Raw genomic sequence first — 25,888 nt, forward strand, 5'->3', positions numbered from 1 at the left:
TCGGCTCCGCGTCTTGAAGGGGGGGGGGGGGGGAAAACGCGGCGGGGGGCAGTAGGACCGCTCCACACCGCCTTCACGTAGCCACGCCCCCAGCGCCTCCAGCCAATCAGCGCTCAGATTCAACCCCGGCACCGCCTCCCTTTGGCCACGCCCCTGCGGCAGAGGGGGGGCGTGGCCTCGGCACGTCACGCGTCGGTGGCGGAGGGCGCGCGCCCACCCCTCCCTCCATTCCCCCCCCCCCGTCCCCTCACCCGTCAGGTAACGATCGTTCCCGCCTTCAAATGTCGGGCAAAGGGCGGGAGGATGGACCCAAAATGGGGGGTTTTAGACCCAAAATGGGGTGGGGGTGGGGGGCGAAGCGAGGAGGATTGGTCCCTAAAGGGGGGAGGCGGGGATCTGCCCCGAAAAGGGGCGGTTTGTCCCCAAAAGCCGGCGGTGCAAGAGGGGAGCGGGGTGGGAAGCTCGGAAATCGGGGGGTTTTGCCCCAGAATGGTGGATTTAACCTCCCCACACACCGAGGCGGGTGGGTTCCTCAGGAGGTGGGGCGGGGAGGGTCGGTTTTCCTCAAATCTCCCCATTTCAGCCCAAAACAGCGGCCGGAGGCACTGATTTTCCCCCAGACCAGAGGTTTTCCCTCAAGGCATCATTTCCCCCCCCCCAATACATTTTTCCCTCACAGCATCATTTTACCCCCAAATCCATCAGTTTTTCTCCTCAGATCATCAGCTTTCCCCTCAAAGTAGCATTTTTCCCCTTAAAAATGTCATTTTCCCCCCAAAACCAACAGTTTTCCCTCAATGCATCACTTTTCCCCTCAGTGTCAGGTTTTTCCCTCAAAGTGAGGTGTTTTTCCCCAAAACACCATTTTTTTTCCCCCAAGAGCGTCCCATTCCAGACCAGAGCTGTAGTTTCTACCTCAAAGTGCCTGGTTTTCTCCCAAAATGACCTTTTTTTCCTTCAAGATTGCCTTTTTTCCATAGCAAGGAGAGTGTTTTCCCTGGTATGAGATTCTCCCCTCCCATACTGGTGGGTCCTGCCCCAAAACCTCTCTTTTCTCCTCAAAAATTCCACTTTTCCCTTCAAAATAATTTTTATTTCACTATAATTTGTCCCCTCAAAAAAAATTTCTCCTCAAATGTGGTATTTTTGGGTAGGGGTTTGGTTTGGTTTGGTTTGGTTTTTGCCCCACAAAAATGTCTGTTTTCTCCCCCAAAATGCCAGAATAGCTGTTTTCTCCCCAAAATGGCTATTTTCCCCCCTTATTTTGCCCTTTTTCGTGGAAAACAAGTCCGTGTTTGCCCCAAAACTGTTCATTTTCCCTCAGAAATCACTGTTTGATCCCCAAATACAGCTGTTTTACCCCTAAAATGCCCTTTCTTGTAGAGAAATACCCATTTTTACCTTTAAAATAGTTGGGGTTCTTTGGAACAGGTTTCTTTTTTTCCTCAATATTACAATTTTTCCCTAAAAATTTCTTTTTTTCCTGGGGGAAAAAGAATAAATCCACGTTTCCCCTGAGAAACAACAGCATTTTCCCAAAATATGCCTATTTCCCCTAAAACTTCAGTTTTAAAGGGGGAAAAAATCCATGTTTCCCCTGAAAATACCTCTTTTTCCCTCAGAAATAGCTATTTTTTTCCTGAAATAGCTATTTTTCCCGAAAGAATCATTTTTTTTTGACACAAAAAAGGCCACTTTTCTGCCTAAACCGGCTGGTTTTCCTCAGAAGTAGCTTTATTTTCCCGAAAACCGGCCATTTTTCCTAAAAGTGGACTAAAGCAGGCATTCCCTCCCTAAAATTTTTGTTTCTTTTTCAGCTGGTCATTATTTAAGTGTAAAAATTCAGATTTTTGAGGAAAAATATCCGTGTTCTTCCCCACATCGCACTTTTTCCCTCAGAAATAGCTGTATTTTCCCAAAATAGAGCCGATTTTCCTATAAAATACCGGTTTATTGCAATTCCTGGCCTTGTTTCTCCCGATTCCGGCTCTTCTCTCCCCCCCACCCCGCAGTGGCCATGTCGGGGGCGGGGCCTCGCCGAGGGGGCGGGGCCGACCCGTCCGAGAGCAGCCCGGAGCCGCCCTCCCCGTCCAGCTCCCGCCCCCCCCGCTCCGACTCCAGCCCCAGCCCGAGCGAGCCGACCACGCCCCCTCCATCTGGCCACGCCCCCTCCCGGCAAAGGGGCGGGGCTTCCGCTCGCCGCGCCCCCTCGGAGGCGGGGCTCGCGTGTGACCGGCACTTGGCGCTCTTCGAGGTGAGCTCTGCCCCGTAGTTAAAAGGGGGTTGTTAATGTGGGTGTTCTCATTAATTGATGAGAAAATGAACATGAGCCAGCAGTGTGCACTCACACAAAGAAAGCCAACCGTATCCTGGGCTGCACTGCATCAAAAGGAGCAGGACCACCAGGTCGAAGGGGGTGATCCTGCCTCTCTGCTCTGCTCTCCAGAGACCTCACTTGGAGCATTGTGTGCAGTTCTGGTGTCCTCAACATAAAAAGGACATGGAACTGTTGGAACAAGTCCAGAGGAGGCCTCGAGGATGCTCAGGGGCTGGAGCAGCTCCTGTATGGAGCCAGGCTGAGAAAATTGGGGCTGTTCAGCCTGGAGAAGAGAAGCTGAGTGGAGACCTCAGAGCAGCTTCCAGTGTCTGAAGGGGGGCTAAAGGGGTGCTGGGGATGGACTCTTCATCAGGGACTGTAGTGACAGGACAAGGGGTAACGGGTTCAAATGAAAACAGGGGAAGTTTAGATTGGATCTAAGGAAGAAATTCTTTACTGTGAGGGTGGTGAGGCACTGGAATGGGTTGCCCAGGGAGGTTGTGAATGCTCCATCCCTGGCGGTGTTCAAGGCCAGGTTGGACAAAGCCTTGGGTGGCATGGTTTAGTGTGAGGTGTCCGTGCCCATGGCAGGGGGTTTGAACTGGATGATCTTAAGGTCCTTTCCAACCCAAACTGTTATATGATTCTGTGATTAATACCCCTGTTTCCCACACAGGAGGAACTGGCAACCCGTCCCCGTGTCCCGGCCATGCTGCGCCGCATTGCCCAATACAGCGCCCTCAGCCCTGACAGTGACACACCGGTGAGGCACCATCAATGAGGTGACCATGGGGGTTCCCCTATGCTCCCCACACACTGACCATATATGTGTTTGTCCCCTCTTTACCCAGCGGCGGGTGCTGGGGACGCTGTTAGGGGTGGCGGTGCCGGCGCTGCAGACGCTGCTGGGGCTGGTGCTGGTGCTGCGGCTGCCCTGGGTGGTTGGTATTGGAGGGGTGCTGCAGGCCTGTGCCATCGGCCTCCTGCTCAGTGCCTGCGTGAGTGGGGTCAGGGGGCATATTTGGGGTCAGAGGGTCATATGTGGGGTTATGGCTGGGGTCGGGGGTCCTGGAGCAGGGTTGCACCTGGGTCATGTCTGGTTTGGGGTCATGTCAGGTTGTGTGTGGGGTCAGGGGTCACATCTGGGGCTGTGTGTGGTGGTCAGGAGTCATGTCCTTGGGTCATGTGTGGGTTGGGGGTCATGTTTGGGGCTGCATGTGGGGTCAGGGGTCATATTTGGGGCTTCATGTGAGGTCAGGGGTCGAGTCCTGGGGTCATGTGTGGGTGGGGGGTCATGTTTGCCGCACATGTTGGGGCAGGGGTCACGTTAGGGGCTGTGCAAGGGGTCAGAGGTCATGTCCTGGCGTGATGAGGGATGTCCCAAAGTCACACATGGGAAAGGGGTCAAAGGTCACAAAGGCAATGGGGGGTCAGAGGTCACAACCCCCGCTCCCCAGGCTGTACTGACCTCCGTGTCACTGAGCGCCATCGCCACCAATGGACTTGACCCCCGTGAGTGTGGGGGGGACACACAAGTGCGGGGGTAAAGTGTTGGGAGGGGGGGTAGACCCCCCCCTCCCAGCCCCCCACTGATGTCATGGTTGGGCCTGGCAGGGGGCTGCCCCCTGGGGCTGCTGTCGGGGGCTCTGGGCCCCGAGGCCGGGGGTGCCGTGGGGCTCTGCGCCTTCCTCAGCGCCGCCTTCACCGCTGCCGCCGCCGTCCTGGGCGCCGCCGAGATCCTGCTGGTGCGTGGTGCGGTCCCTTTAAGGGGGAGGGACCGGGGAGGGGGCGTGGTTACGGGGAGGGGGCGTGGCTTCCTTCGGTAGGGCAACTGCATTGGTCTGGGGGCGTGGTTGACTGGGCGGGGCCATAATAAAGCGGCGGAAGCCGCTTCTGAGGGGCGTGGCCTTATGAAGGGGGCGGAGCTTCATCTTGTGGGCGTGGCCTCCGGTGATCGGTGTGTCCCGGTGGCCGTGTCCTTTCCCTCCCCATAGGTGTACGTGGCCCCGGGGGCCGCCGTTCTACCGGGCCGCGGCCGCACTCGGCGCCTGAACAATGGGCGCGGATACGGGGCCGTGCTGCTGGCGCTGCTGGGGCTGGGGGCTGCCGCCACTCCGGCCCCCACTGCTGCCGCCACGCTGGGCCCCGCCGGGCTGGTGCTGGCGCTGATGGGGTTGCAGGCAGGGGCCCTGCGCGCTGCCATCATGGGGGGCCCCCCGCACCCGTGAGTCTTCCCCCCCCAAACCCCCTTTTTATCCCCCAAACACCGTGCTGCACCGCACTAACCGGCATCTTACCCCCCACCTAAGACTCTGCTTGCCCGCCCAGCCTGGTGGCTGCCTCCAGCCCTGCCCCATAGCTCTGCCCCACAGCATGGGCAGCAATAATACCCAAGGAGCCACACGGGTGGCATTCCCGGGACCCAGCACCCACCTGCTGGCACGTGAGTCCATATGGGGCAGATGTGGGGTGTGGGGACACCCTAAGGATGAATGGGGATGGGGGTGGGAGGGACCCAGGCGTGTCCTGCCCCACAGAGAACCTGTGGCCCCGTCCCCCTGATGTGCGGGGGGGAGCAGGAGAGGGTGAGGAAGAGGGTGATGATGATGACTCCTCATTTGGGGTGCTGCTGGGGCTCAGCCTGCCTATCACCTCAGGTGAGTGTGGGGACCATGGGCATTGGGGGGGCCACAACATTGTGGGGAACAAGGGTTTTGGGGGGCACTCAAGACTCCCAAGTGGGACCCAGGGGTTTTGGGAGGGGGGGGGACACAGTTATTTGGGGTGCACCCTGGTGTTCTGGGAGAACTGGGTGTTTGGGAGGGGGAACCAGGGGGTTGGGGGGGAGGCACAGTTATTTGAAGGGGATCTTGGTGTTTGAGGGGCAGAGACCCTGGTGTCTGGGGGGTGACCCACATATTTGGGGGGACCCAAGTCATGGGGGGCAGGACACGACCCTGGTGCTTGGGGCAGGGGCCAGAATTCCACGTGGGACCCTGTTTTTTGGGGGGATCCAGGTATTTGGGGGGGGGAGTTCAAGGCCTCCAGGTTCCCAGGGGACATGGTGGGGGCACCCCATGGAATAAAGGGGGGGTCACGGCATTGTTTGGGGCGCAGGAGTGCTGTGGGGCTGCAGCCGCTGTGGGGAACTGCGTGACATCGCCAGCTCCGTCCCAGCTGGGAGCCTGGGGGCTGCCCTGGCCACCACCTTGGCCTGCATCCACCCCATGTTGGGGGGGACCCCAACATCTGGAGGGGGGTGTGGGGGTGTCCGGGGGAGGGGGTTATGTAGCAGAGACCCCATGTATGGGGTGAGAGTGGGGGGGGGGAGGGCTGGTTTTTGGGGGGCCGTTTCCTTGACAGCCCAGACCTGAGCGTGGCCCTGCTGCTGGGGGCCTCCATCGAGGGGCAGCTGCTGCGGGACAAGTGAGTGGGGGGTCCCTGATGGTGTTGCTGGGGGATCCCTATTGTTCCGGGGGGGGATCTCCATTGTCCCCATGGGGTCCCCACTGTCCCTACTGATGTCCCCTGGGGGGTTTCTATGGTCTCCAACATCCCAATGGGGTCCCTGGGGATGTCCCCAGTGGGTTCTGGGGGGGTCTCTAAGGGAGTTCCCGGTATCCCCAGAGTGTCCACGATGTCCAAGTGATGTCCCTGGGTGCTACCTGTAACCTCCCACTATTGCCCCCCAGGTTCGGCACATCACTGCGGGGGACGCCGGTGGCCGGGGTGGCTTCGTGGCCGTCCCCATGGGTGCCACTGGCCGGGGCCGTGCTGACGGCGGCGGGGGCCGGGCTGCAGGCGCTGCTGGGAGGCAGCCGGTTGCTGCGGGGCCTGGCCCGTACCCGCGCCCTCCCGCTGCCGCAGGTGAGTACCCGGTGTCACCGTGTCCCTGTTGTCACCGTGCTGTCACCGTCTCACTGCCGTGGCTCTGTCCCCACAGGCGCTGGGCCGTGGGCGCCTCTGGCCGCTGGCAGCGACAGTGACCGTGGCTGAACTCGGTGTCCTCTTGGGTTCCCTTGACCTCTTGTCACCCGTCCTGTCCGTGTGTGTTGATGCACCACCACCCCCATCATCACCCCATGACATCACGATGACGTCACACGGCGTCACCCATCACTCTCTTCTCATTCATTAACAGCTTCTGGCTCACCTCCTACCTGGGGCTGAACCTGGCCTGTGCCCTTCAAGGGTTGTTGCCCACCCCAGGATGGAGCCCTCGTTGTCGCCTCTATCACTGGTGAGCCCCCACACCAACCCCCCCCCCCCCGCCTCTTGCACCTCACAGCCACCCGTGGGGCAGCCCCGATACCACGGTGATGGTCGCCCCACAGGGCAGCGTCGCTGGCAGGCGCGGGGCTGTGCCTAGCGCTGATGCTTGTTGCCTGCTGGTACTGTGGGCTGCTCGCCCTTGGCATCGGTGCCACTGCCTACAAGTACTTGGAGTACCGGGGGTAAGTGGGGTACCTGTTGGGGGGGGGTCCCATGTGGGTTTTGGGGTCACCCATCTCCTCCCCATCACCCTCCTATAGGGCACAGAGCGAGTGGGGTGAGGGGCTGCGGGGTCTGTCACTCAGCGCCGCACGATTTGCCCTCCTGCGCTTAGAGGATGGGCGGCCGCCTGCTGCGAGCTGGAGGTGAGCGCTATGGGGTGATGTGTGGGGCAGTTGTGGGTCAGAGAATCATAGAACAGTCACAGAATCAACCAGGTTGGAAAAGACTTTTATAACCAAGTCCTTGGCCCAGCATTGCCAAGGCCACCACTGACCCATGGCACTGAGGCCTCGTCTCCACAGTGTGTGAACCCTTGCAGGGACGGTGCCTGCAGCCCTGCCCTGGGCAGCCTGTTCCAATGCCTGAGCACCCTCTGGGGCAGGAATTGTTCCTCAGCTCCATCTAAACCTCCCCTGGTGCAGCTTGAGGCCGGTTCCTCTTGTCCCATCCCTTGTTCCTTGGGAGCAGAGCCCAGCCCCTCCTGGCTCCATCCTCCTCTCAGGCAGTTGTAGGGAGCCATCAGGTCTCTTCTCCAGACTGAACCCCCCAGGTCCCTCAGCCCTTCCCCATCACACTGTGCTCCAGGCCCTGCACCAGCCCCATTGCCCTTCTCTGGCCCCGCTCCAGCACCTCAAGGTCTCTCCTGTAGTGAGGGCCCCAGAACTGAACACAGGATTCGAGGTGCAGCCTCACCAGTGCCCAGTGCAGGGCACAACCGCTGCCCTGGCCCTGCTGCCGCACTGGTGCTGGTACAGGCCAGGATGCTGGTGGCTTCCTGGCTGCCTCGGCACAAGCTGCTCCTGTTCAGCTCCATCAATCCGGATCCTTTCCCATGAGCAGTTTCCAGCCGCTCTTGCCCAAGCCTGGAGCGTTGCAGGGGGTTGTTGTGGCCCAAGTGCAGGACCCAGCACTTTGCCTTCTGGAACCTCACCCCATTGGCCCCAGCCTGGCCAGATCCCTCTGCAAGGCTTCCTGCCCTCCAGCTCCCACCCAACCTGGTGCCATCTGCAAACATACTGAGGGTGCCCTCGGTCATGGAATCATAATCATGGAATGGTTTGGGTTGAAGGGGTCTCAAAGCTGCTCCACCTCCAACCCCTGCCACGGGCAGGGACCCCTTCCACTGGAGCAGCTTGCTCCAAGCCCCTGTGTCCAACCTGGCCTTGAACACTGCCAGGGATGGGGCAGCCACAGCTGCTCTGGGCACCCTGGGCCAGCGCCTCAGCACCCTCACAGGGAAGAGCTTCCTTAAATCCAGTCTAAATCTCCCCTGTTCCAGTCTGAACCCATCACCCCTTGTCCTGTTGCTCCATGACAAATCCCTCCCCAGCATCCCTGTAGCCCCCTTCAGACACTGGCAGCCGCTCTGAGCTCTCCTCGCAGCTTCTCTTCTCCAGCCCCAATGTTCTCAGCCTGGCTCCTATGGGAGCTGCTCCAGCGCCTGCTCATCCTCACGGCCTCCTCTGGCCTTGCCCTTGCTCCACATCCCCTCATCCTGATCATCCATGAAGTTGTTAACACCGAGCCCTAAGCGGCAGCACTGGGGATGGGGATGGGGACGGATGGGAGCCGCGCATCCACCCCTGCGCCCCTGTGCCCGCAGGCCGCAGCTGCTGGTGCTGCTGAAGCTGGATGAGGAGCTAAGGGCGACGCAGCCGCAGGTGCTGGCGCTGGCGGCGCAGCTCCAGGCCGGGAAGGGGCTCACGGTCGTCGGCACCGTCATCCCCGGGGAGCTGCCCCGCGACCAGCCCCGCGCCCGCGCTGCCGAGCAGGTGGGGTCCCTGTGGGGCTGGGTCCCTATGGGTTGGATCCCTATGGGAGTGAATCCCTAATGGGAGTGGATGCATCCCTATGGGAGTAGGGCCCTACAGATGTGGGTCCCTGTGGTGGTGGTTTGCAGGCCCTTTTGGGCTTGGCCTATAGATGTGGGTCCCTATAGAGCTGAGTCCCTATAGAGTTCAGTCTTTATAGAACTGGTTCTCTATGGGGTCGGGTCCCTATAGAACTGGCTCCCTATGGGGGTGGGTCCCTATGGGGTCAGGTCCCTATAGAGCTGGCTCCCTCTGGGGTCAGGTCTCTATAGATCTGGTTCCCTATGGGATTGAGTCCCTATAGATCTGTCTCCCTATGGGTGCCCCCCCTTAAGCTGATCCCTTCCCCTCCATTGCAGGTGCTGCGGGAGGAGCTGGCAGGGGCTGGGGCCCGCGGCTTCGTTCAGGTGCTGGTGTCACCAGGCCGGGGGCCGGGGCTGGCGGCGCTGGTGCAGGGCTGCGGGCTGGGGGCCCTGCGCCCCAACGCCGTGCTCATGGGTTGGCCCCACGGCTGGCGCCGGCGCCACGACCCCACGGCGGCGCGGAGATTCGTCGGTAAGGAGGGGACAAAGGGTGATGGGGGGGGGGTATGGGGGCGTCTGTGCCCCACAACTCCTCACTTTGATCTTCCCCCGCTATCTCCAGAGCTGCTGCGGGTGGCGGGGTCCGGGGCCCGGGCACTGCTGGTGGCCAAGGGGCCGCTGGGGACCGGGGCACCGGGGGGCACCTTGGACGTCTGGTGGGTGGTGGGCGATGGGCGCCTGCTCACCCTCCTGCCCCTCCTGCTGCGGCAGCACCCGGTATGTGGGGCTGGGGGGGGCTATGGGGTGCTGCGGTGTGTGATAGGGGGCTTATGGGGTAGTGGGGGGGGCTGTGGGGTTGGTGCTGGGCAGAGCTATGGGGTGGGTGCTGGAGCCTAGGGAGTGCTGGGGAGGGCTATGGGGTGGTGAGAGTCAGGTAGATGGTTCTGGGAGCAATGAGTGCTGTGGGGGCGGTTCTATGGGGCACTGTGGGGCGGGTGCTGTGGGTCACCCCACTGAACGTTGGGGGTGAACAGGCCTGGCGTGGGTGTTGCGTGCGGCTGTTCACGGTGGCACTGCTGGAGGACAACAGCGTGAGGCTGCGCCGGCTGCTGGAGGCTGTGGCCCGGCGCCGGGGGCTGCCTGCACAGACCCATGTTGTGGAGCTGGTGAGAGCCTGACACCACCACAGCGTCACCCCACCACCACTGCGGTGTCACCCCATCAACACCACAGCATCACCCCATCAACACTATGCTTTCACCTCATCAACACCACAGCATCACCCCATCAACACTATGCTTTCACCTCATCAACACCTCAGTGTCACCCCATCAACACCACAGCATCACCCCATCAACACTATGCTTTCACCTCATCAACACCACGGTGTCACCCCATCAGTACTTTGCTGTCACCCCAACACCACCTTGCTGTGACTCCAACACCTTGTTGTCACCCCAACACAACCTTGGTGTCACCCTATCAACACCCTGGTGTCACCCCAACAACACCTCACTGTCACCCCAAAACCACCTCAGTTTCACCCCAGCACCACCTTGGTGTCACCCCAACACCTTGGTGTCACCCCATGCTATGGCATCACCCCATTGTTTCAGTGTCCCCCCCATGCTATGGCATCACCCCACACCACAGTGTCACCCCATGCTATGGCATCACCCCATTGCCTCAGTGTCCCCCCCATGCTGTGGCGTCACCCCACACCATGGTGTCACCCCATTGCCCCGCTGTCACCCCTCCAACCACCGGTCCTCCCCGCGGCAGCACGACAGCGACGTCTCTGCCTACACCTACGAGCGGACGCTGATGATGGAGCAGCGCTCGCAGATGCTGCGCCAGATGCGGCAGGCGCAGGTGACCTCATCCGTGATGTCACGTGATGTCACACCCACCACGATGCCAGCGGTGATGTCATCCGTGATGTCACGGTGACGCCTCACCCCATCACAGGCCCCCAGCACAGCCGGGGAGGAAGAGGAGGAGGAGGAAGAGGGAGGACTCCCCCGGCGAGGACCCAGCCCGTGAGTGGGGGGACTGGGATGTACTGGGAGGGTGCTCAAGGCCATACTGGGATGCACTTGGGGGGGTTGTGGGCCATACTGGGACAGCACCAAACCCATACTGGTTTGAGGGCCACAGGGAGTGTCTGGGCCATGTGGGGAGGGGGGGTTACTGGTGCTGACCGGTTGTACTGGTTCCTGCTGGTCAGGGGGAACGTGCGGCGCATGCACGCGGCCGAGCGGCTGAACGAGGTGCTGGGGCGGCACTCGGGGGGGGCCCGTCTGGTGCTGCTGGACCTGCCCCCCCCGCCCCCCCGCGGGCCCCGGCCCCTGGACAACTGTATCCTGGAGGAAGGGAGGGGGGGAAATGGGGGGGGGGAAATAGGGAGAATGGGGGAGAAACAGGGGGGCGGTGGGGAAAACTGGGGGGCGGATAGGACAATAGAAATGGGGAGGGTGAGGAATGTGGGAAAGAAGGGGTCAGAGGGGCAGCCGTGGGGTGGAGGGGTCTGTGGGGCAGCTGTGGGGCAGCCATGGGACAGAGGGCGGCAGCTCTGGGGCAGCCATGGGCCAGAGGGGTCAATGGGGCAGCCGTGGGCCAGAGGGGTCAATGGGGCAGCTGTGGGACAAAGGGGTGAATGGGGCAGCTGTGGGGCAGAGGGGTCACTGGGGCAGCCATGGGGCAGCCATGGAGCTGTGGGGCAGGTCCTTGACATGGGGCAGACCTCGAGTTCCTGGAGGTGCTGACAGAAGGGCTGGGACCGGTGCTGCTGGTGCGCGGAGGGGACGGGGACAGCCCTGGGCCCTGAGCGCACCGGTACAGACCAGTGCTGCCAGTACGATTCCAGCCTGAGCCGCAGCTCTTCAAGCATGATCCCAGTACGGTCCCTGCACTTCCCAGTATGGACCCAGCGGCTCTCCCAGTACAGACCAAGCCACTGCTCTCCAAGTCAGATCCCATTATGGACCAGTACTCCAGTATGGACACCAGTGCTCCCAGTATGGACTCTAAGGCTCCCAGTCAAATGCCAGCCTGAGCTAAAGCAGGATCCCAGTACGGACCCCAGTGCTCCCAGTTGAGCACCACCGCTCCCAGTCCAGATCCAGGCCTTTGCCAGCCCCCTTGGACTCTCCACTCCCAGTTCCATCAGCCGCTGGTCCCAGTTCACTCCTGTCCTGCAGCCCCACCGGGACATCGCTCCCACCGGGAAGGGACCAGACCCATCCGGCACCGGTACCGGTGAGTGCTCCTGGTCCTGCTCCCAGAGTTCCCCATCATCCCCCATGGCCCATCCCAACGTTCAAACAGGACTGGGCTTTCACATCGGGGCTCTATCTCAACCTGATGCATTGACAAAGGCGCTGCCGTCCCCACGTGCTCATTAAGGCGCTAATTAACGCTCTAATTAACGTTTCTCTTCCTGCCCGGCCCCCCCCTCCCCAGGCCGAGGACACCGAGTGGGACGACTGAGCCCCCCCCCCCCAACGCGCTCCAAGCTGGACCCACCGAGGGGCTCCACCCCCCCCATCCGCTGCTCCACACTTGCAATAAAGGCCTCACTAATTACTGAATGAGCGCTTTAATGAGCTTGAAGCCGCAGCAGCGCGGGGGTTGCCGGGCGTTATGCAAATGAAGCGGCGCCTCAGCCAATAGGGGGAGGGCTGGAAGGAAGCGGCAGTGGGAGGCGGGGAAGCCCCGCCCCCTCCCGCGCTGCCGGACGGGCGGAAGTGAAGAAAAAAAAAAAAAAAAAGGGAAAAGGAAAAGGAAGAAAAAAAAAAAAAAAAAAAAACTTCGGCAGCGGCAGAAAATGGCGGAAAATTTAAAAGGTTCGCGCGGGGCGGCGGGAACCGGAGCGCGCGCGGGGCGCCGCTTCCCGCGCTTTTTTCCCGCGGGGCGCGCGGCGACCGTTGGCGGGAGAAAAGTGGGGGGGGGAGGGAGGGGAACGGAGCCGAACCGGGACCGAACCGGGACCTGTGGGGGGGGGGGCGGTGATGGAAAGGGGGGGTCGGTTCTGTCCCTCCTCGTTCCCTGGCGTTAACGCGGTTCTTCCCCCCCCCAGCGTGCTCCGTGTGCTGCAAGTCCTCATGGCCGCAGCTGCAGGACCTGTGCCGCCTGGAGCAGCTGCAGTGCCGGGCGCTGGGCATCACCCGCCGCAACCTGGGCGACTTCGAGGTCGAGTATCTCTGCGACTACAAACGCGTGCGGGTGAGTGAACCCCCCCACCACAGCCCCTGCTGTCCCCCTTACGCCCTATGGGACCTTTAGGAGCTTCCTGTGTGACCCCCCCCCATATAGAAGGAGGAGTTCTACCTGGTGAAGTGGCGGGGATACCCCGAGGCCGCCAACTCGTGGGAGCCCCGCAAGAACCTGCGTTGCCGGGGGCTGCTGAAGCAGCTGCATCAGGACCTGGCCCGTGCCCCGGGGGGCCCGGTGCAGCCCGGCCCGCGGGGGCTTCCTGCCCGCGCTGTTTCCTACCTGGTGCAAAAGGCAGAGCAGCGCCGGGCGCTGCGGCACTGGGAGCAGCTCCTCAACAGCACCCGCAGCCACCGAGGCCGCATCACGGTGGAGAACGAGGTGGACTTGCACGGGCCCCCCCGGGACTTCGTCTACATCAACGAGTACAAGGTGGGGCCCGGTGTCAACCTGACGCCGGTGGCTGTCGGCTGCGAGTGTCAGGATTGCATGGCGGAGGCCGCGGGCGGTTGTTGCCCCGGTGCTTCCCACCACAAGTTCGCCTACAACGAGGCGGGTCAGGTGCGGATCCGAGCGGGGCTGCCCATCTACGAGTGCAACTCGCGGTGCCGCTGCGGCGCCGACTGCCCCAACCGCGTGGTGCAGAAGGGCATCCGCTACGACCTCTGCATCTTCCGCACCGGCAACGGCCGCGGGTGGGGTGTCCGCACCCTCGAGCGCATCCGCAAGAACAGCTTCGTCATGGAGTACGTTGGGGAGGTGAGAGGCGGGGGGGGACGGGGCATTTTTGGGGGGGCAGGGGGGGTGTTTTGGGGGGGGAGCGGGGCTGTGACCCATTGGTCCTGCCCCAGATCATCACGTCGGAGGAGGCGGAGCGCCGGGGGCAGGTTTACGACCGGCAAGGGGCTACGTATCTCTTCGACCTGGACTACGTGGAGGACGTGTACACGGTGGACGCGGCGCATTACGGCAACATCTCCCACTTCGTCAATCACAGCGTGAGTGCGGGGCGGGGGTGTCAGAAGGTGGCTTAATATGGGCAAGTGGGAGGGGCTTCATCTTCCGGGGGGCGGGGCCTGTGGGTACACGGTTGGCTTATCTATGGGAGTGGGTGGGGCTTCATATGGTGGGTGGGTGGCTTTACTGGGGCTCTGCCTATGTCAGGGGCGGGGCTTCCTTAATGGAAGGGGCTGATTGGTCAGCAGCCTTCGCTGTGGTGGGAAGTGGGCGTGGCTTGCTTGGCACCGCCCACTGGGGGGAAGGGCTCTTATCCAATGGCAGCGCGAGGGGGGCGTGGTTTTAATGGTTGTGGGCGGGGCTCCGCCTCCCCGCAGTGCGACCCCAACCTGCAGGTGTACAACGTGTTCATCGAGAACCTGGACGAGCGGCTGCCGCGCATCGCGCTCTTCGCCACCCGCCTCATCCGCGCCGGCGAGGAGCTCACCTTCGACTACAACATGCACGGTACCGGCCCCCCTGCCCCATGGCTCAGCCCGCTCAGCCCAGTGCGATGGGGCACCAGCCCCCCCCCCCCGCCCCGCTTCATTGTGCTTTCACCCACAGTGGACCCAGTGGATGCCGAGAGCACCCGCATGGACTCCAACTTTGGGCTGGCAGTCGGGGGCTCGCCCCGCGCCCGGGGCCGTATCGAGTGCAAGTGCGGGGCTGCCGCTTGCCGCAAGTACCTCTTCTGAGCCACGCAGCGCGCAGGCAAACACGCTTGTTGAACACTGAGGGGAGTCCGTGCCGTGCCGTGCCGGGGGGGACGGACACGTGAGGGGAGCTGGGGGGGTGTCAGGCGTGCTGGCGGCGCCACACGATGACGGTGCCGGTGGCGTCGCTGGAGGCCAACAGGCTCTCGTCGCAGTTGAAGGCAACGGCCAGCACGGCCCCGCCGTGGCCCTGCAGCGTGTTGACCGTGGCTCGCGCCGTGCGCCCCACGTCGAAGAAGTGAACGCAGGCGTCCTCGCTGCCCGTCACTGCAGGGACAGGGGTGGGGGGTGCGTTGGGACATGTTCCACACCCCCCCAGTGCCTGTCATGTTCCTTTCCCCCCACTCCTACCCCCCGTTCACCTCAGCACCCCCAGACATGACCACAGCCACCCTCCCACGGAGCCCTGTGCCCCCCACGTACCCACGCAGGCTCCCTGCCGGAAGGACATAAGGGGACAGAAGCAGCTTCGCAGCGGCTGCTCCCGATGCTTTGTGGGGAAGCTGCGCCGCAGCCTCAGCCCTGGTGCCCCTGAGCCCTCCTCTTCCACTACCCTGTGGGGACAAAAGGGAGTGGAGCTGCTGCCTCTCCGCCCCCCCCGAACCCTGCTTTTGGGTCCCCCTCGTACCTGAACAGCAGCAGGCGGTCAGGGCAGGCATTAACCAGCAGCGAAGGGTCAGGGGCCTCACGACTGGCCCAGGCCCGTGCAGAGAGCGACGTGATGGAGCCTCCCGCCTGCACCACCACGCGCGAGGCCTTCGTCAGCCGCCCTAAGGGGGTACAAAGTGGGGCTCAGCACCTTTGTGCTGCCAAAGAAACACCCCCTCCCCCAGCACCCTCTCTGGCTCCCACATACCAGTGCCAGGGTCACAGAGGAAGGAGGAGACGGAGCCGCGGTCATCACCGGCCCAAAGGATGCGGCCGGGGGCATCGAAGCAAAGCGCCAGCACCCGCCCGGGCAATCGGCCCGCGCCGCCCCGCGCCGGCTTCCCCGTGGAGATGTTCACCACCCGCACCATGTGCCGGGCACTGCCCACCTGGGAAGGTGGTGGGACACCCCAGTGGGATGGGGATGTGTGTCTGTCCCCCCCAGCCCCTCCGGGTGGGCTGCGGCGATGGAGGGTAGTGGTGGGATGGGGATGTGGGGGTACAGGATGAGATGGGGGGTGTGTGGAGGGTATCAGTGAGCAGGGGGAGGCAGTGGTTGGGTGTCCAGGACATGAGGGATGCACTGAGGGGTGTGGGGAGGGTCCTGGGGAGATGCTGGGGTGCCACTGACCACAGTGAGGTTGTTGTTGAGTGGCTGGAAGGCGCAGCAGAGCAAGGCAGCACCGTCGGGGTCAGGCACGCGGCGGATGCAGCGCCCGTCGGCCGGAGCCCAGAGCCTCAGGGTTCCATCCAAGGAAGCCGACACCAGGACGTCGTTGGAGAGGGACCAGGCGAAGTCGGCCACGCCGCCGCCGTGTCCCCGCAGCACCTGCAGCACCGCCGGTGGCCCCGGTGCCAAGCGGCACACGGAGATGGTGCCGTCCAGCGAGCAGCAGGCCAGCAAGTGCCGGTCGTCGTGCGCGAACTGCACCTTCGGCACTGCCCCACCGCGGTGTTCGTCAGTGCTGGGGTGCCCCAGGGTCAAACCCACCCTTTCCCAGTGCGCTCCCAGTTACCGGCGCTGTCCGTGTGCTGGTCAAAGACGTGGTAGACGCCGGCAAAGGCGTAGTTCTCGCTCAGGGTGGTGTCCCCGGCCATGGCGCGGCTTGCTTCTGCCAGCGGGGTCGGCACCACGCCGGGGGGGCTGTGGACAGATGTGGATGGGAATCAGCACCCAAACCCCCCCCCCAGCAAGCACCCAGGGGAGCCAGGGGTGCTCACCGCTCGTCGGGGGCCCCGCGGGGCACCCCAGGGTGGGAGCCGCGGCTGAGGGAGCGTCGGTGGCCCCGCGCCACCCGTGGGTCGTCCTCAAAGTCCTGGGGGAGAGGAAAGAGTTGTGGGGAGCAACAGACCCAGAATGATCCCAGCCCAAGTGCTGGGACCCCACAGCCCCCCCCCCAGACACGTCCTGCAGGCCTGAGGACCATCGAACCCCAGCCTGGTTTGGGTTGAAGGGGTCTCAAAGCTGCTCCACCTCCAACCCCTGCCACGGGCAGGGACCCCTTCCACTGGAGCAGCTTGCTCCAAGCCCCTGTGTCCAACCTGGCCTTGAACACTGCCAGGGATGGGGCAGCCACAGCTTCTCTGGGCACCCTGGGCCAGCGCCTCAGCACCCTCACAGGGAAGAGCTTCCTTAAATCCAGTCTAAATCTCCCCTGTTCCAGTCTGAACCCATCACCCCTTGTCCTGTTGCTCCATGACAAATCCCTCCCCAGCATCCCTGTAGCCCCCTTCAGACACTGGCAGCCGCTCTGAGCTCTCCTCGCAGCTTCTCTTCTCCAGCCCCAATGTTCTCAGCCTGGCTCCTATGGGAGCTGCTCCAGCGCCTGCTCATCCTCACGGCCTCCCCTGGCCTTGCCCTTGCCCCATGTCCCGATGCTGAGGCCCCCAGCACTACACCCAGTGCTGCGAGTGCGGCCTCACCAGAGCACAGGGGCAGGACCCTGCTGCTCAGGCTCCTTCGGATGCAGCCCAGCACACGGGGGGGGGGGGGGGCTCTGGTCTGGGGCTGCTGCCACCCCTCAGTTCTCCTCCATGCGGTTCTGCCATGAGCCCAACGAGGCCTCCCCCCACCATGGCCCTACCTCCATGCGGTCCAGCGTGGTGCGGCTGGCCCGCAGGGCGCTGCTGCTGTGGGCCCGGCAGCTGCTCTGCTCGGACAGGGCCCCGTAGCGCTGGGCCAGCAGCCGGGTCCGCACCCGCAGGTACCAGCGCCGGGTGCTCCCCTCCAGGGCTCCCCCCTGCGCCTGCTCCCGCAGTAATTGGCTGCGGCGCCGCACGTACTGGGTCCGGAACTGCGGCCAGCGCGGGGTGCGGTAGGCAGCGTACCTGCGGACACCGAGACCCGGGTACCGGCTCCTGCCCCCCGCAAAGTGACCCGGGCAACCGGTGTCCTCCATGACGGGGATACGGGGCCTGACAGAGCGCAGCCATCAGGGCACCCCCCCAATGCCCAGGGAACCCCCGGGGCTCACCTCGCATCCACGGCGAGCACCTGCTGCCAGACAGCGGCCATGGCGGCGGCGGCGGCGGCGGCCGCCCCGTGGGGGCCCTAAAGGAGGGGAGCGGGGTGAGGCCGGGCCCGGGGGCCGCTGTCAGAAGCGGGGCCGGGCCCGTGCCGGGGTGCGGGGTGGGTGGGGTCCTGCCGGGCCCGAGCGGCGGTACCTGCCCGTCCCACTCCACCTCCGCCTCCCGCCGCCGGGTCCCCGCAGGGCCGGGCCGGGCCGGGGCGGAGCCGCCGAGGGCCGGGTCCGGCCGCGGTCCCCGCCCCTCCAAAATGGCGGCCGCCGCCTCACGCCAAAATGGCGCCGGGCGTTGCCGTGGTGACGGGGGGCGGGGCCATGCCCCGAGGGGGGCGTGGTGAGAGTGAGGATTGGCTGAGCGCGGGAAGGGGGCGGGGCTTGCTCCCTCCCTTCTGGTGCGACATCACGCAGCTCTTAACGGCAGAAAAGCCCCCCAGCTCTCCAACTTTGCGACATCGCGCGGTGCTTGACGGCACCCATCCACTGTAACGAGCCGCGCTCGCCTGACGGCGGGGGGCGGGGTGGCACTCGCTGCGCGACGTTTGCGACGCACGGGAGCGCGCTTTACGCCAGGGGGATGTGTGGGGCGGGCAGTGGAGCCCCGGTCCGGATCCCGGTCCTTCCGTGACACCCCCCCCCCCCCGGTGCCCCGCAATGGCAGCATGCCGCTGTCCGTGAGGTGGCCGTTCCCCGCGGGGCAGCCGCTGCCCTGGGCCGTTGCCAGCCGCATCGTTACCGGCCTGGTTGGCACCTACAGCTGCGTCTGGACCCGTGAGTGCCGCGCGCCGGAGCAGGCCGCGGAGCGGCGGAGGAGGCCGCAGGGAGGAGGGGGGGGATCACGGGGGTCACCGTGAGCCCCCCCCCCCCCCCAGGGTACCTGAACCGGCTGCGCGTGCACAACGCGGAGGTGCTGCACGAGCTCGTGGAGCGGCGCGGGCCCCGCACCCCCCTGCTCACCCTCTCCAACCACCAGTCCTGCATGGACGACCCCCACCTCTGGGGTACGGCCGGGGGGGGGCTCCGGTTTGAGGGGGGGGCACTGGGGGTCGCAATGGGGCTCTCGGGCCTGCGGGGGGGCTGCGGGTCTCAATGGGGGGCCCTGGTTTGAGGGGGGCGGGTCTCTGGGGGCCTCTGCGGGGGTGTCTGATTTAAGGGGGGGGGCACGGGGGTCTCCTCTATGGGGGTCCCCCCCAAGTAACCCCCCCTTTGTCGCCTGCCCCAGGTTCCCTGAAGCTGCGGCACGTCTGGAGCCTGCACAAGATGCGCTGGTGGGGGGGGGGGGGGGGGGCAGGTTTGGGGGGTCCCCCCCCCAAATTCACCCCATGTCCCAACACCCCCAAACCCCCCCTCACCCCCCCCAGGACCCCCACGGCCGCTGACATCTGCTTCACCCGGGAGCTGCATTCGCTCTTCTTCAGCCTCGGCCGCTGCGTCCCCGTGTGCAGGGGTGAGACTGGGGGGCACTGGTTTATACTGGGTTGGGGGGGGTTCTATGGGGGGGGTCCCCAGTGCATTAAATGGGTGCGTGCAGGGGACGGCGTTTACCAGCGCGGGATGGATTTCATCCTGGAGAAGCTCAACCAGGGGGCCTGGGTGCACGTCTTCCCCGAAGGTACCGGCAGCACCGGGAACGGGGGGCCTGGGAGCAATGGGGCTGAGGGACGTGGTTGAAGTGGGGGTACTGGGGGGGCTCCTCTGCTGCCCCCCCCCCCACTATGGCTTCCTGTCCCCCCCGTAGGCAAAGTGAACATGGGGCAGGAGTGCGTGCGCTTCAAGTGGGGTGAGCCCCGTAACTGTGCCCCACAACCACCCCTCTCTGCCCTACAGCTGTGCCCCACAAGCACCGTCTGCCCCACAACTGTGCCCCACACCCAGCCCTTTCTGCCCCACAACTGTGCCCCACATCCAGCCCCTTCTGCCCCACAACCACCCTTCCCTGCCCTACAACTGTGCCCTGCAACCACCTTCTCTGTCCTACAACTGTGTCCCACAACCACTTCCTCTGCCCCACAACTGTGCCCCACACCCACCGCCCTCTGCCCTACAACACCCTCAAATGCTCCTTGACCCCCATTATCCCCTCGAACACCCTCCCCGTTGCCCCTTTGATGCCCACATTGGCCTTTTCTGCCCTCCACCCGCTCCTCTGCCCCTCCCCTGCTCTCTTGTGCCCCCCAAGCGCTGTCCAGCCCCACAGAGCCCCCACTTTGCCCCCCCATAGGCATCGGGCGTCTCCTGGCCGAGTGCCACCTCGACCCAGTCGTCCTGCCCCTGTGGCATGGGGGTGAGCAGGGCTGGGGGGCCGGGATGTGGGGCAGGAGGAATGGGATGGGGGGGTTGTGGGGCTATGGGGAGGGGGATGTGGGGCTGGCTCCTGCTGTGGGGCCTGTCCTGGTGCTCGGCCACGCAGGCGGCTGCTGACCCCATGCCAGGCATGAACGACGTCCTGCCCAACACCCGCCCCTACGTGCCCCGTGTGGGGCAGGTGAGTGAGCACAACACAGGCTATGGGGCAGGGGGTAGGGTGGGGGTGCTGCAGGTTGAGCTGTGGGGCAGGGGGTGGGGTACTGATGCACTGACACTGCCCCATAGCGGATCACAGTGGTTGTGGGGCGACCATTCAGCGTCCGGCCCCTCCTGGAGCAGCTCCGGGCTGAGGGCACGTCAACGGTGAGTACCTGGGGGGATGCCCCATAGAAGATGTGGGGCTGCTATGGGGCATCCCCTTGGCCCCACGGTTCTATGGGGCCTGTTCGCTCTGCCCCACAGGTGGAGATAAGGAAAGCGCTGACGGACTTTGTGCAGAGGGAGTTTGAGGCGCTGCGGGGCCAGGCCCGGGCGCTGCATCGCGCCCCATAGCCTGTGGTGTGCCCCACGGAGGAACAGATGGGTCTGCCCCACACGCAGGGGACTGTGCCCCACAGGATGACAGCCCCACAGCCTCGCAGATGGTCAGACTGCCCCATGGCCCCGCAGCACCATGGGGCGCAGGTGAAGGACAGACAGGACGGACATCCTGCCCCATAGCGTGCCCCACACCCACTGCCTGTGCACGGTGCCAATAAAGGGGGTGAAGCCTCAGTGGCCTCTGCTTTGGGGGGCAAAGGGGCCCCCAAAGAGCTGTGGGGCAGACACAAACCCAACCTGATCCCATGGGTTTATTGAAGCAGAAGCTGTGTGAGGGGGTCCCATTGCCCACAGCCGGGGGACCGCCATGGAAAGGATATGGAGGGGGAGTGCTCAGACCCATTGAAATGGGGCTCAAACCCCTTCCTGCCCCCCAATAGAGCAGCGGGGTCCCAAATATAGGGGGGGGGGTCCCTGGAAACACCTTGAGTCCTGCCCCCAGGTCTTGGGGTGCGTGCCTGGTCCATTCACTCCTCCTTTTTGTCCCGAGGGCCATCGTGGGCTGCCTAAGAGGGGACAGGAGGGGGTTACTGGGGGGGCCCAAGGGGGTGTCAGGGGCCTAAGGGGGTGTCAGGGCCCCCCCATACCTGCAGGCGCGCGTGCTGGTCCAGTAACCGGTCGTACTCACGGGTCAGCCCCTCCGCCTGGCGCCTCATGGCCTGGACCTCGTTCTCTGCCTTCTCCAGGGCTTGGGGGGGGATACAAGGGGGGGGGTGTCAGGGTCACCCCCAAACCCCATAACCCCCCCCCCCACTTTAACCCCCCCCGCCCTTACTGCGCTTGCTGGCTGCCAGCTCCTCCTTCAGCTTCTCCACCTTGGCCTTGAGCGTCTCATTCTCATCTTGGGTAGGGGAGGAGCTGCCCCCATCGCCCCCCGCCTCCTGTAGCTGCTGGGGAAGGGGACACCGGGCTTGGGTCCAAGCCTTTGAGGTGGATTTGGGGGTGTCCTGTCCCGTCCCCCCCCCCCCCCCCAGTTCTTGGTACCTTCCTTAGGGCATCGTTGTCCTCCATGTAGCGCCGGGCGGCCTGGCTGGCCCCCTCGGCCTGCTTGCGAAAGGCCTCGCTGGAGGCGCCCAGCACGGCCTGTTGCGAGATGAGGGTGACGAAGCGGCGCAGGAGGCTGCGGGACGGAGGGTGAGCAGGGCGCTGGGCCCCCCCTCAGCACCCGAAAGCTCCCCCCCCCCGGGCCTCCATCACTCACAATGAGAGCAAGAGGGCGAAGCCGGCCAGGTAAAGGTTGCGCTGGGCGCGGAAGAGCTTCATGTGGAAGTGCTCCAGGGCGCCGGGGCTGCTCTGCAGGGCCACCCGGTCCGTCACCTCGTACTTACGGGTCTCCCGATAGGCGTCTATAGGGAAAAGGGGGGGTCAATACAAGGCGTGTATGGGGAGCCCGCCCCAAACCTGCCCAGCACGCACCCAAGAGCAGGAGCACGAGGATGACGATGAGGACGATGAAGATGGTGTTGCCGTAAGCCACGGCCAGGCCCACCAGGCGCGACTTGAAGATCTTCTGCCATCTGAAGGGAGAGGAGGAGGGTGCGGATGGGACCCAGGCCCGGGGAGCCCCTATTACCCCCTATAGGTTCCCGGGGATCCATTACCCCCTATAGGCCCCGGGGGATCCATTACCCCCTATAGCTCCCCGGGGATCCCTATAGGCCCCTCAGCCCTACCTGGCCGCGGACACGAAGGGGATGCAGAGCAGGAGGACGAGGAAGACCTCGGCATAGAGGAAGGTGGCGACCGCCGTCCACTGCAGGCTCATGGCGGCCTGAGGGGGGGGCAGAGAGAGCAGCGATGGGGACCGGATCGCGGCCCCCTGCCCGCTTCCCTTCACCGGGACATCCCCGCCCCGTTCCCGACCCCGGATCGCGGTCCTTTCCCCCCCGCCCCGGTTCGCACCGTCCGGCAGCGGCGGCGCCGTGCCCGCCACTCACGCCCCTACCGGAAGTAGGTTTTGGCCCGGAGCGGAAGTCCCGCCCCCTCCGGACGGCAACAGCGAATCAGCGATGCCGGAAGTACAGGCGAGGGGGTGGGCGTCGCCATTTTCCCGTCGCTACACCCAGGGAGGAGCCGCCGCGGCCATGACAGACACGGCGGGAGGGCTTGATCGCGAAGGGGCGTGGCTATGCAAATTAGAGACTTGGTGTAGCGCAGGGGACGCCGGGAGGCTTCAACGTGCGGTCGGCGGCTGGATTCCGGTGTGGACGGGAACCGGTGCGCGGGGATCCGGGAGCAGCGGTGCGGGAGGACACGGGGACCGTAGCAGAACGGGGCGGAAGGGAGCAGCGGGGTGACCGTGCTGTGAGTGAGTGCGGACCCGCTTGACCCAGGGGTTAGAGGGAAGGGTCTGTAGCGGTGTCTCGGTCTCCGGATCACGGTGGGAGGTGTGATCTGCGCCCGTGGGGTTGATGCCTGCTGGGCTCTGTGAGGCGCCTTTGTAGCGGAGCCCTTTTTGGCCGTCGCTGCCGCAACCGGAGCTCGCTGCTTGCGGCAATGGCCCCGCTATCGCAGCGGCACCGGCCTCCCTCCATCCGTGCGAGGACCCAGAGCGGAGCTTCCCGGTTCGGGTCCCGGTGCTGCTCCCGCGCCCCCCTCTGGCTCCTTCTTGCTGTGCCCGCAGGGACCCCGGCGCCTTCTGCTCGTGAGAGCCCTGAACTGGGTTCCTGCTCCTGCCCACGGGGACCCCCCCGCCCTCCTCTGCCTCCTCTCGGAGAGCCCCAGACCGGGTTTGTTCTCACAGGGAGGTTCTGCTCGGGGGGACCCCCCCGCTGGCCTCCCTCCTCCTCCTCCTCCTGCTCTTCTTCAAGCACTCAGGTTCAGGCCCAGCCCCATCTGCCGGACACCCTTGTCTTTAATAACAAAGCTCAGCCCCCAAAACGGTCCCAAGGAGGGCAACGAACCCAACAGCACCCAACCCAACAGCACCCAACCCAACAGCACCCAACCCAACAGCACCCAACCCAACAGCACCCAACTCAACAGCACCCAACCCAACAGCACCCATCCAACAGCACCCAACTCAACAGCACCCAACCCAACAGCACCCATCCAACAGCGCCCATCCAACAGCACCCATCCAACAGCACCCAACTCAACAGCACCCAACCCAACAGCACCCAACCCAACAGCACCCAACCCAACAGCACCCAACCCAAGAGCACCCAACCCAACAGCACCCAACCCAACAGCACCCAACTCAACAGCACCCAACCCAACAGCACCCATCCAACAGCACCCAACTCAACAGCACCCAACCCAACAGCACCCATCCAACAGCGCCCATCCAACAGCACCCATCCAACAGCACCCAACTCAACAGCACCCAACCCAACAGCACCCAACCCAACAGCACCCAACCCAACAGCGCCCAACCCAAGAGCACCCAACCCAAGAGCACCCAACCCAACAGCACCCATCCAACAGCACCCAACTCAACAGCACCCAACCCAACAGCACCCAACCCAACAGCACCCATCCAACAGCACCCAACCCAACAGCACCCAACCCAACAGCACCCAACCCAACAGCACCCAACCCAACAGCGCCCAACCCAAGAGCACCCAACCCAAGAGCACCCAACCCAAGAGCACCCATCCAACAGCACCCAACCCAACAGCACCCAACCCAACAGCACCCAACCCAACAGCACCCAACCCACCACCCCCCATCCACCCCCCCATCAGCCGTTTCCTTCAGGCCCCCCAAAAGTGGCCTCTGCCTCAGCGCCGCACTCGGGGTCGTTGTTGTGCAGCAGCGGGATCCGGGGCTCCCGTTGCCGCTGCAGCAGCAGCCGCGCGCTCAGCAGGCACCACAGGAACACGGTCACCCAGGCTGAGGACTGTGGGGACACACACGGTGAGGGGGGGGGGGCTCCCCAGTTTCTCTCCTTGGTGCTGTAGGTCCAGCCCCATCGCATCCCCCCGACCCCGCTCACCTGCGCGCTGCTGAGGTTGCTGTAGAAGTGGATGGGGCTGTAGAGCGCCCATGGCGCGTGCTGGGCATCCCAACAGCTGCGGGGGGGGGACACAGGGATGAGAGACCCCCGGGATGGCCAATGGGGACCCCCCCCGCCCTCCCTGGGGGTGGTCGCTGGTACCTGGATACCCTCTTGGTCTCCATGATGGATGCGCAGAGCGCGTCCATGCCCACGCGGAGAACGCAGGCTGAGATGAGGAGGAAGAAGAGGATGATGATGGTGACGGCCAGGGTGACGCGGAGCCAGGAGTGGTCCCTGGGAGGAGGGAAGCGGCGTCAGCAGCGCAGGGATCCGGGCGGGGGGGGTCACATCCAGCCCCTCATCCCCTTCTCACCGCTGGGACTCGCCGGCGCAGCAGCCGAAGATGCCGTAGAGCAGCGAGGAGAAGCAGTAAAGAGCCACCGCGATGGAGACACCGGAGACGAAATAGCACAGGGAGAGGTGGCTGAAAGCCTCGGGCACCAGCGCGGTCCCGTTCCAGCTCACGCTGCCGTAGAGGATGCACCAACCGCCGAACTCCCCCTGCAGCCAGGCAGCAACGAGAGGAAGATGATGGTGACCCCCTCCCCGCCCCATAGCATCCATAGGGAGCCGGGAGCAGCCGCGGCAGGACAGACCGGTGAGGTGAGCTGGAGGCACGGGGAGGAGGAAGCTCGAGCCCCAGCTGACTCCTGCACTCACATGGGGCGCCTGCAGCCATGGGATGGGCAAAGCGGGGGCTCAACCACCCCCTTTGTGCCCCACAGCAACCGGTGAGCACGAACGTGGGGGGCAGGAGATGGGGGCACAGGGACCAGGGTCAAGGCAGGAGCAGGATGGAGACAACCGAGGCAGCAGTGGAGGCACTGGGCTGAGGTGTGGGGTGAAGCTGCTGTGCCCCACATCTCACCCCCCTGCACCCCTAAGCAATGGGGCCGCATTCCCCCCGTATCCCCCCCCCAGCTGTCCCTGCCGGTACCTGCGCCACGGTGAGGGCCGATGCGCAGGCGATGCCGCAGAGGAAGGCGGCTCCGTGGAGGACCAGTTCCACCAGCTGCAGGGTGGACACGGCCATCTTCCACCCATCCCCGTCCCGCCCCTTTGTGCACTCAGCTCCTCCTCCTCCGCCCCACGGCGTGGGGATGGGCTCATCCTGGCTCGTCCCAGCATGTCCTGGTGCAGGTGCTGGCACCACTGAGCGCTGCAGCTCCTTTGCCCTTCAGTCTGCTCGTCCCTTTATCCATACATCCTCAAATCCATCCACCTTAGAATCCATGCATCCAC

At 64.3% G+C, this 25,888-nt stretch overlaps 6 protein-coding genes across 23 annotated transcripts; 3 read left to right on the forward strand and 3 right to left on the reverse strand.

Annotated features, from left to right (window-relative positions):
* Nucleotides 1-489: 489 nt before the first annotated feature.
* On the forward strand, nt 490-12,238 carry LOC308230817 (solute carrier family 12 member 6-like; the record flags this gene model as incomplete). Its single annotated transcript, XM_080635774.1, has 25 exons — nt 490-523; nt 2,013-2,254; nt 2,994-3,080; nt 3,169-3,315; nt 3,775-3,829; nt 3,932-4,062; nt 4,312-4,541; nt 4,627-4,760; nt 4,855-4,974; nt 5,435-5,576; nt 5,681-5,743; nt 6,010-6,184; nt 6,261-6,364; nt 6,459-6,557; nt 6,652-6,771; nt 6,850-6,954; nt 8,415-8,583; nt 8,982-9,177; nt 9,268-9,422; nt 9,680-9,811; nt 10,428-10,591; nt 10,873-11,003; nt 11,487-11,586; nt 11,806-11,903; nt 12,108-12,238. The coding sequence occupies 25 exons, from the start codon at nt 490-492 to the stop codon at nt 12,236-12,238; spliced, it is 3,264 nt and encodes a 1,087-aa protein (XP_080491900.1).
* On the forward strand, nt 11,339-14,591 carry SUV39H1 (SUV39H1 histone lysine methyltransferase; the record flags this gene model as incomplete). Of its 6 annotated transcripts, XM_080635922.1 has the most annotated exons (7): nt 11,339-11,903; nt 12,108-12,490; nt 12,724-12,869; nt 12,960-13,616; nt 13,709-13,855; nt 14,192-14,321; nt 14,421-14,591. In XM_080635922.1, the coding sequence occupies exons 2-7, from the start codon at nt 12,472-12,474 to the stop codon at nt 14,549-14,551; spliced, it is 1,230 nt and encodes a 409-aa protein (XP_080492048.1). In that variant the 5' UTR covers nt 11,339-11,903; nt 12,108-12,471. The 6 variants fall into 6 exon arrangements, with proteins under 6 accessions (XP_080492048.1, XP_080492047.1, XP_080492044.1 ...); XM_080635921.1 differs by having other exon boundaries at nt 14,192-14,591; XM_080635920.1 differs by having other exon boundaries at nt 11,341-11,903; nt 12,960-13,855.
* WDR13 (WD repeat domain 13) lies at nt 14,565-18,025 on the reverse strand. The gene is made up of 10 exons (XM_080635923.1): nt 17,882-18,025; nt 17,692-17,768; nt 17,302-17,545; nt 16,439-16,533; nt 16,234-16,361; nt 15,849-16,156; nt 15,426-15,606; nt 15,198-15,339; nt 14,993-15,123; nt 14,565-14,836 (listed from the first exon to the last, which is right to left on the reverse strand). Exons 2-10 carry the CDS (start codon nt 17,730-17,732, stop codon nt 14,652-14,654), a joined length of 1,455 nt encoding a protein of 484 aa, XP_080492049.1. The 5' UTR covers nt 17,733-17,768; nt 17,882-18,025; the 3' UTR covers nt 14,565-14,651.
* A 100-nt stretch (nt 18,026-18,125) lies between these two features.
* TAFAZZIN (tafazzin, phospholipid-lysophospholipid transacylase) lies at nt 18,126-20,820 on the forward strand. Of its 10 annotated transcripts, XM_080635936.1 has the most exons (10): nt 18,126-18,510; nt 18,612-18,740; nt 18,962-19,007; nt 19,101-19,186; nt 19,271-19,351; nt 19,478-19,519; nt 19,961-20,023; nt 20,172-20,224; nt 20,332-20,409; nt 20,509-20,820. In XM_080635936.1, exons 1-10 carry the CDS (start codon nt 18,402-18,404, stop codon nt 20,596-20,598), a joined length of 777 nt encoding a protein of 258 aa, XP_080492062.1. In that variant the 5' UTR covers nt 18,126-18,401; the 3' UTR covers nt 20,599-20,820. The 10 variants fall into 10 exon arrangements, with proteins under 10 accessions (XP_080492062.1, XP_080492058.1, XP_080492064.1 ...); XM_080635932.1 differs by having other exon boundaries at nt 19,101-19,351; XM_080635938.1 differs by lacking the exon at nt 19,961-20,023.
* Nucleotides 20,821-20,880: 60 nt separating this feature from the next.
* Nucleotides 20,881-22,747, reverse strand: BCAP31 (B cell receptor associated protein 31). Of its 4 annotated transcripts, none has more exons than XM_080635946.1 (8): nt 22,592-22,747; nt 22,320-22,417; nt 22,063-22,163; nt 21,848-21,992; nt 21,631-21,766; nt 21,422-21,569; nt 21,234-21,334; nt 20,881-21,152 (listed from the first exon to the last, which is right to left on the reverse strand). In XM_080635946.1, exons 2-8 carry the CDS (start codon nt 22,409-22,411, stop codon nt 21,114-21,116), a joined length of 762 nt encoding a protein of 253 aa, XP_080492072.1. In that variant the 5' UTR covers nt 22,412-22,417; nt 22,592-22,747; the 3' UTR covers nt 20,881-21,113. The 4 variants fall into 4 exon arrangements, with proteins under 4 accessions (XP_080492072.1, XP_080492071.1, XP_080492074.1 ...); XM_080635945.1 differs by having other exon boundaries at nt 22,549-22,685; XM_080635948.1 differs by having other exon boundaries at nt 21,422-21,533; nt 22,549-22,682.
* Nucleotides 22,748-24,328: 1,581 nt separating this feature from the next.
* On the reverse strand, nt 24,329-25,875 carry TMEM179B (transmembrane protein 179B; the record flags this gene model as incomplete). The annotated part of the gene is made up of 5 exons (XM_080635775.1): nt 25,584-25,875; nt 24,960-25,147; nt 24,746-24,880; nt 24,584-24,659; nt 24,329-24,487 (listed from the first exon to the last, which is right to left on the reverse strand). The coding sequence occupies exons 1-5, from the start codon at nt 25,677-25,679 to the stop codon at nt 24,329-24,331; spliced, it is 654 nt and encodes a 217-aa protein (XP_080491901.1). The 5' UTR covers nt 25,680-25,875.
* Nucleotides 25,876-25,888: the final 13 nt, after the last annotated feature.

Source organism: Psittacula echo (genome assembly GCF_963264785.1).
Source record: "Psittacula echo genome assembly, chromosome: 28".
Taxonomy (NCBI): domain Eukaryota; kingdom Metazoa; phylum Chordata; class Aves; order Psittaciformes; family Psittacidae; genus Psittacula; species Psittacula echo.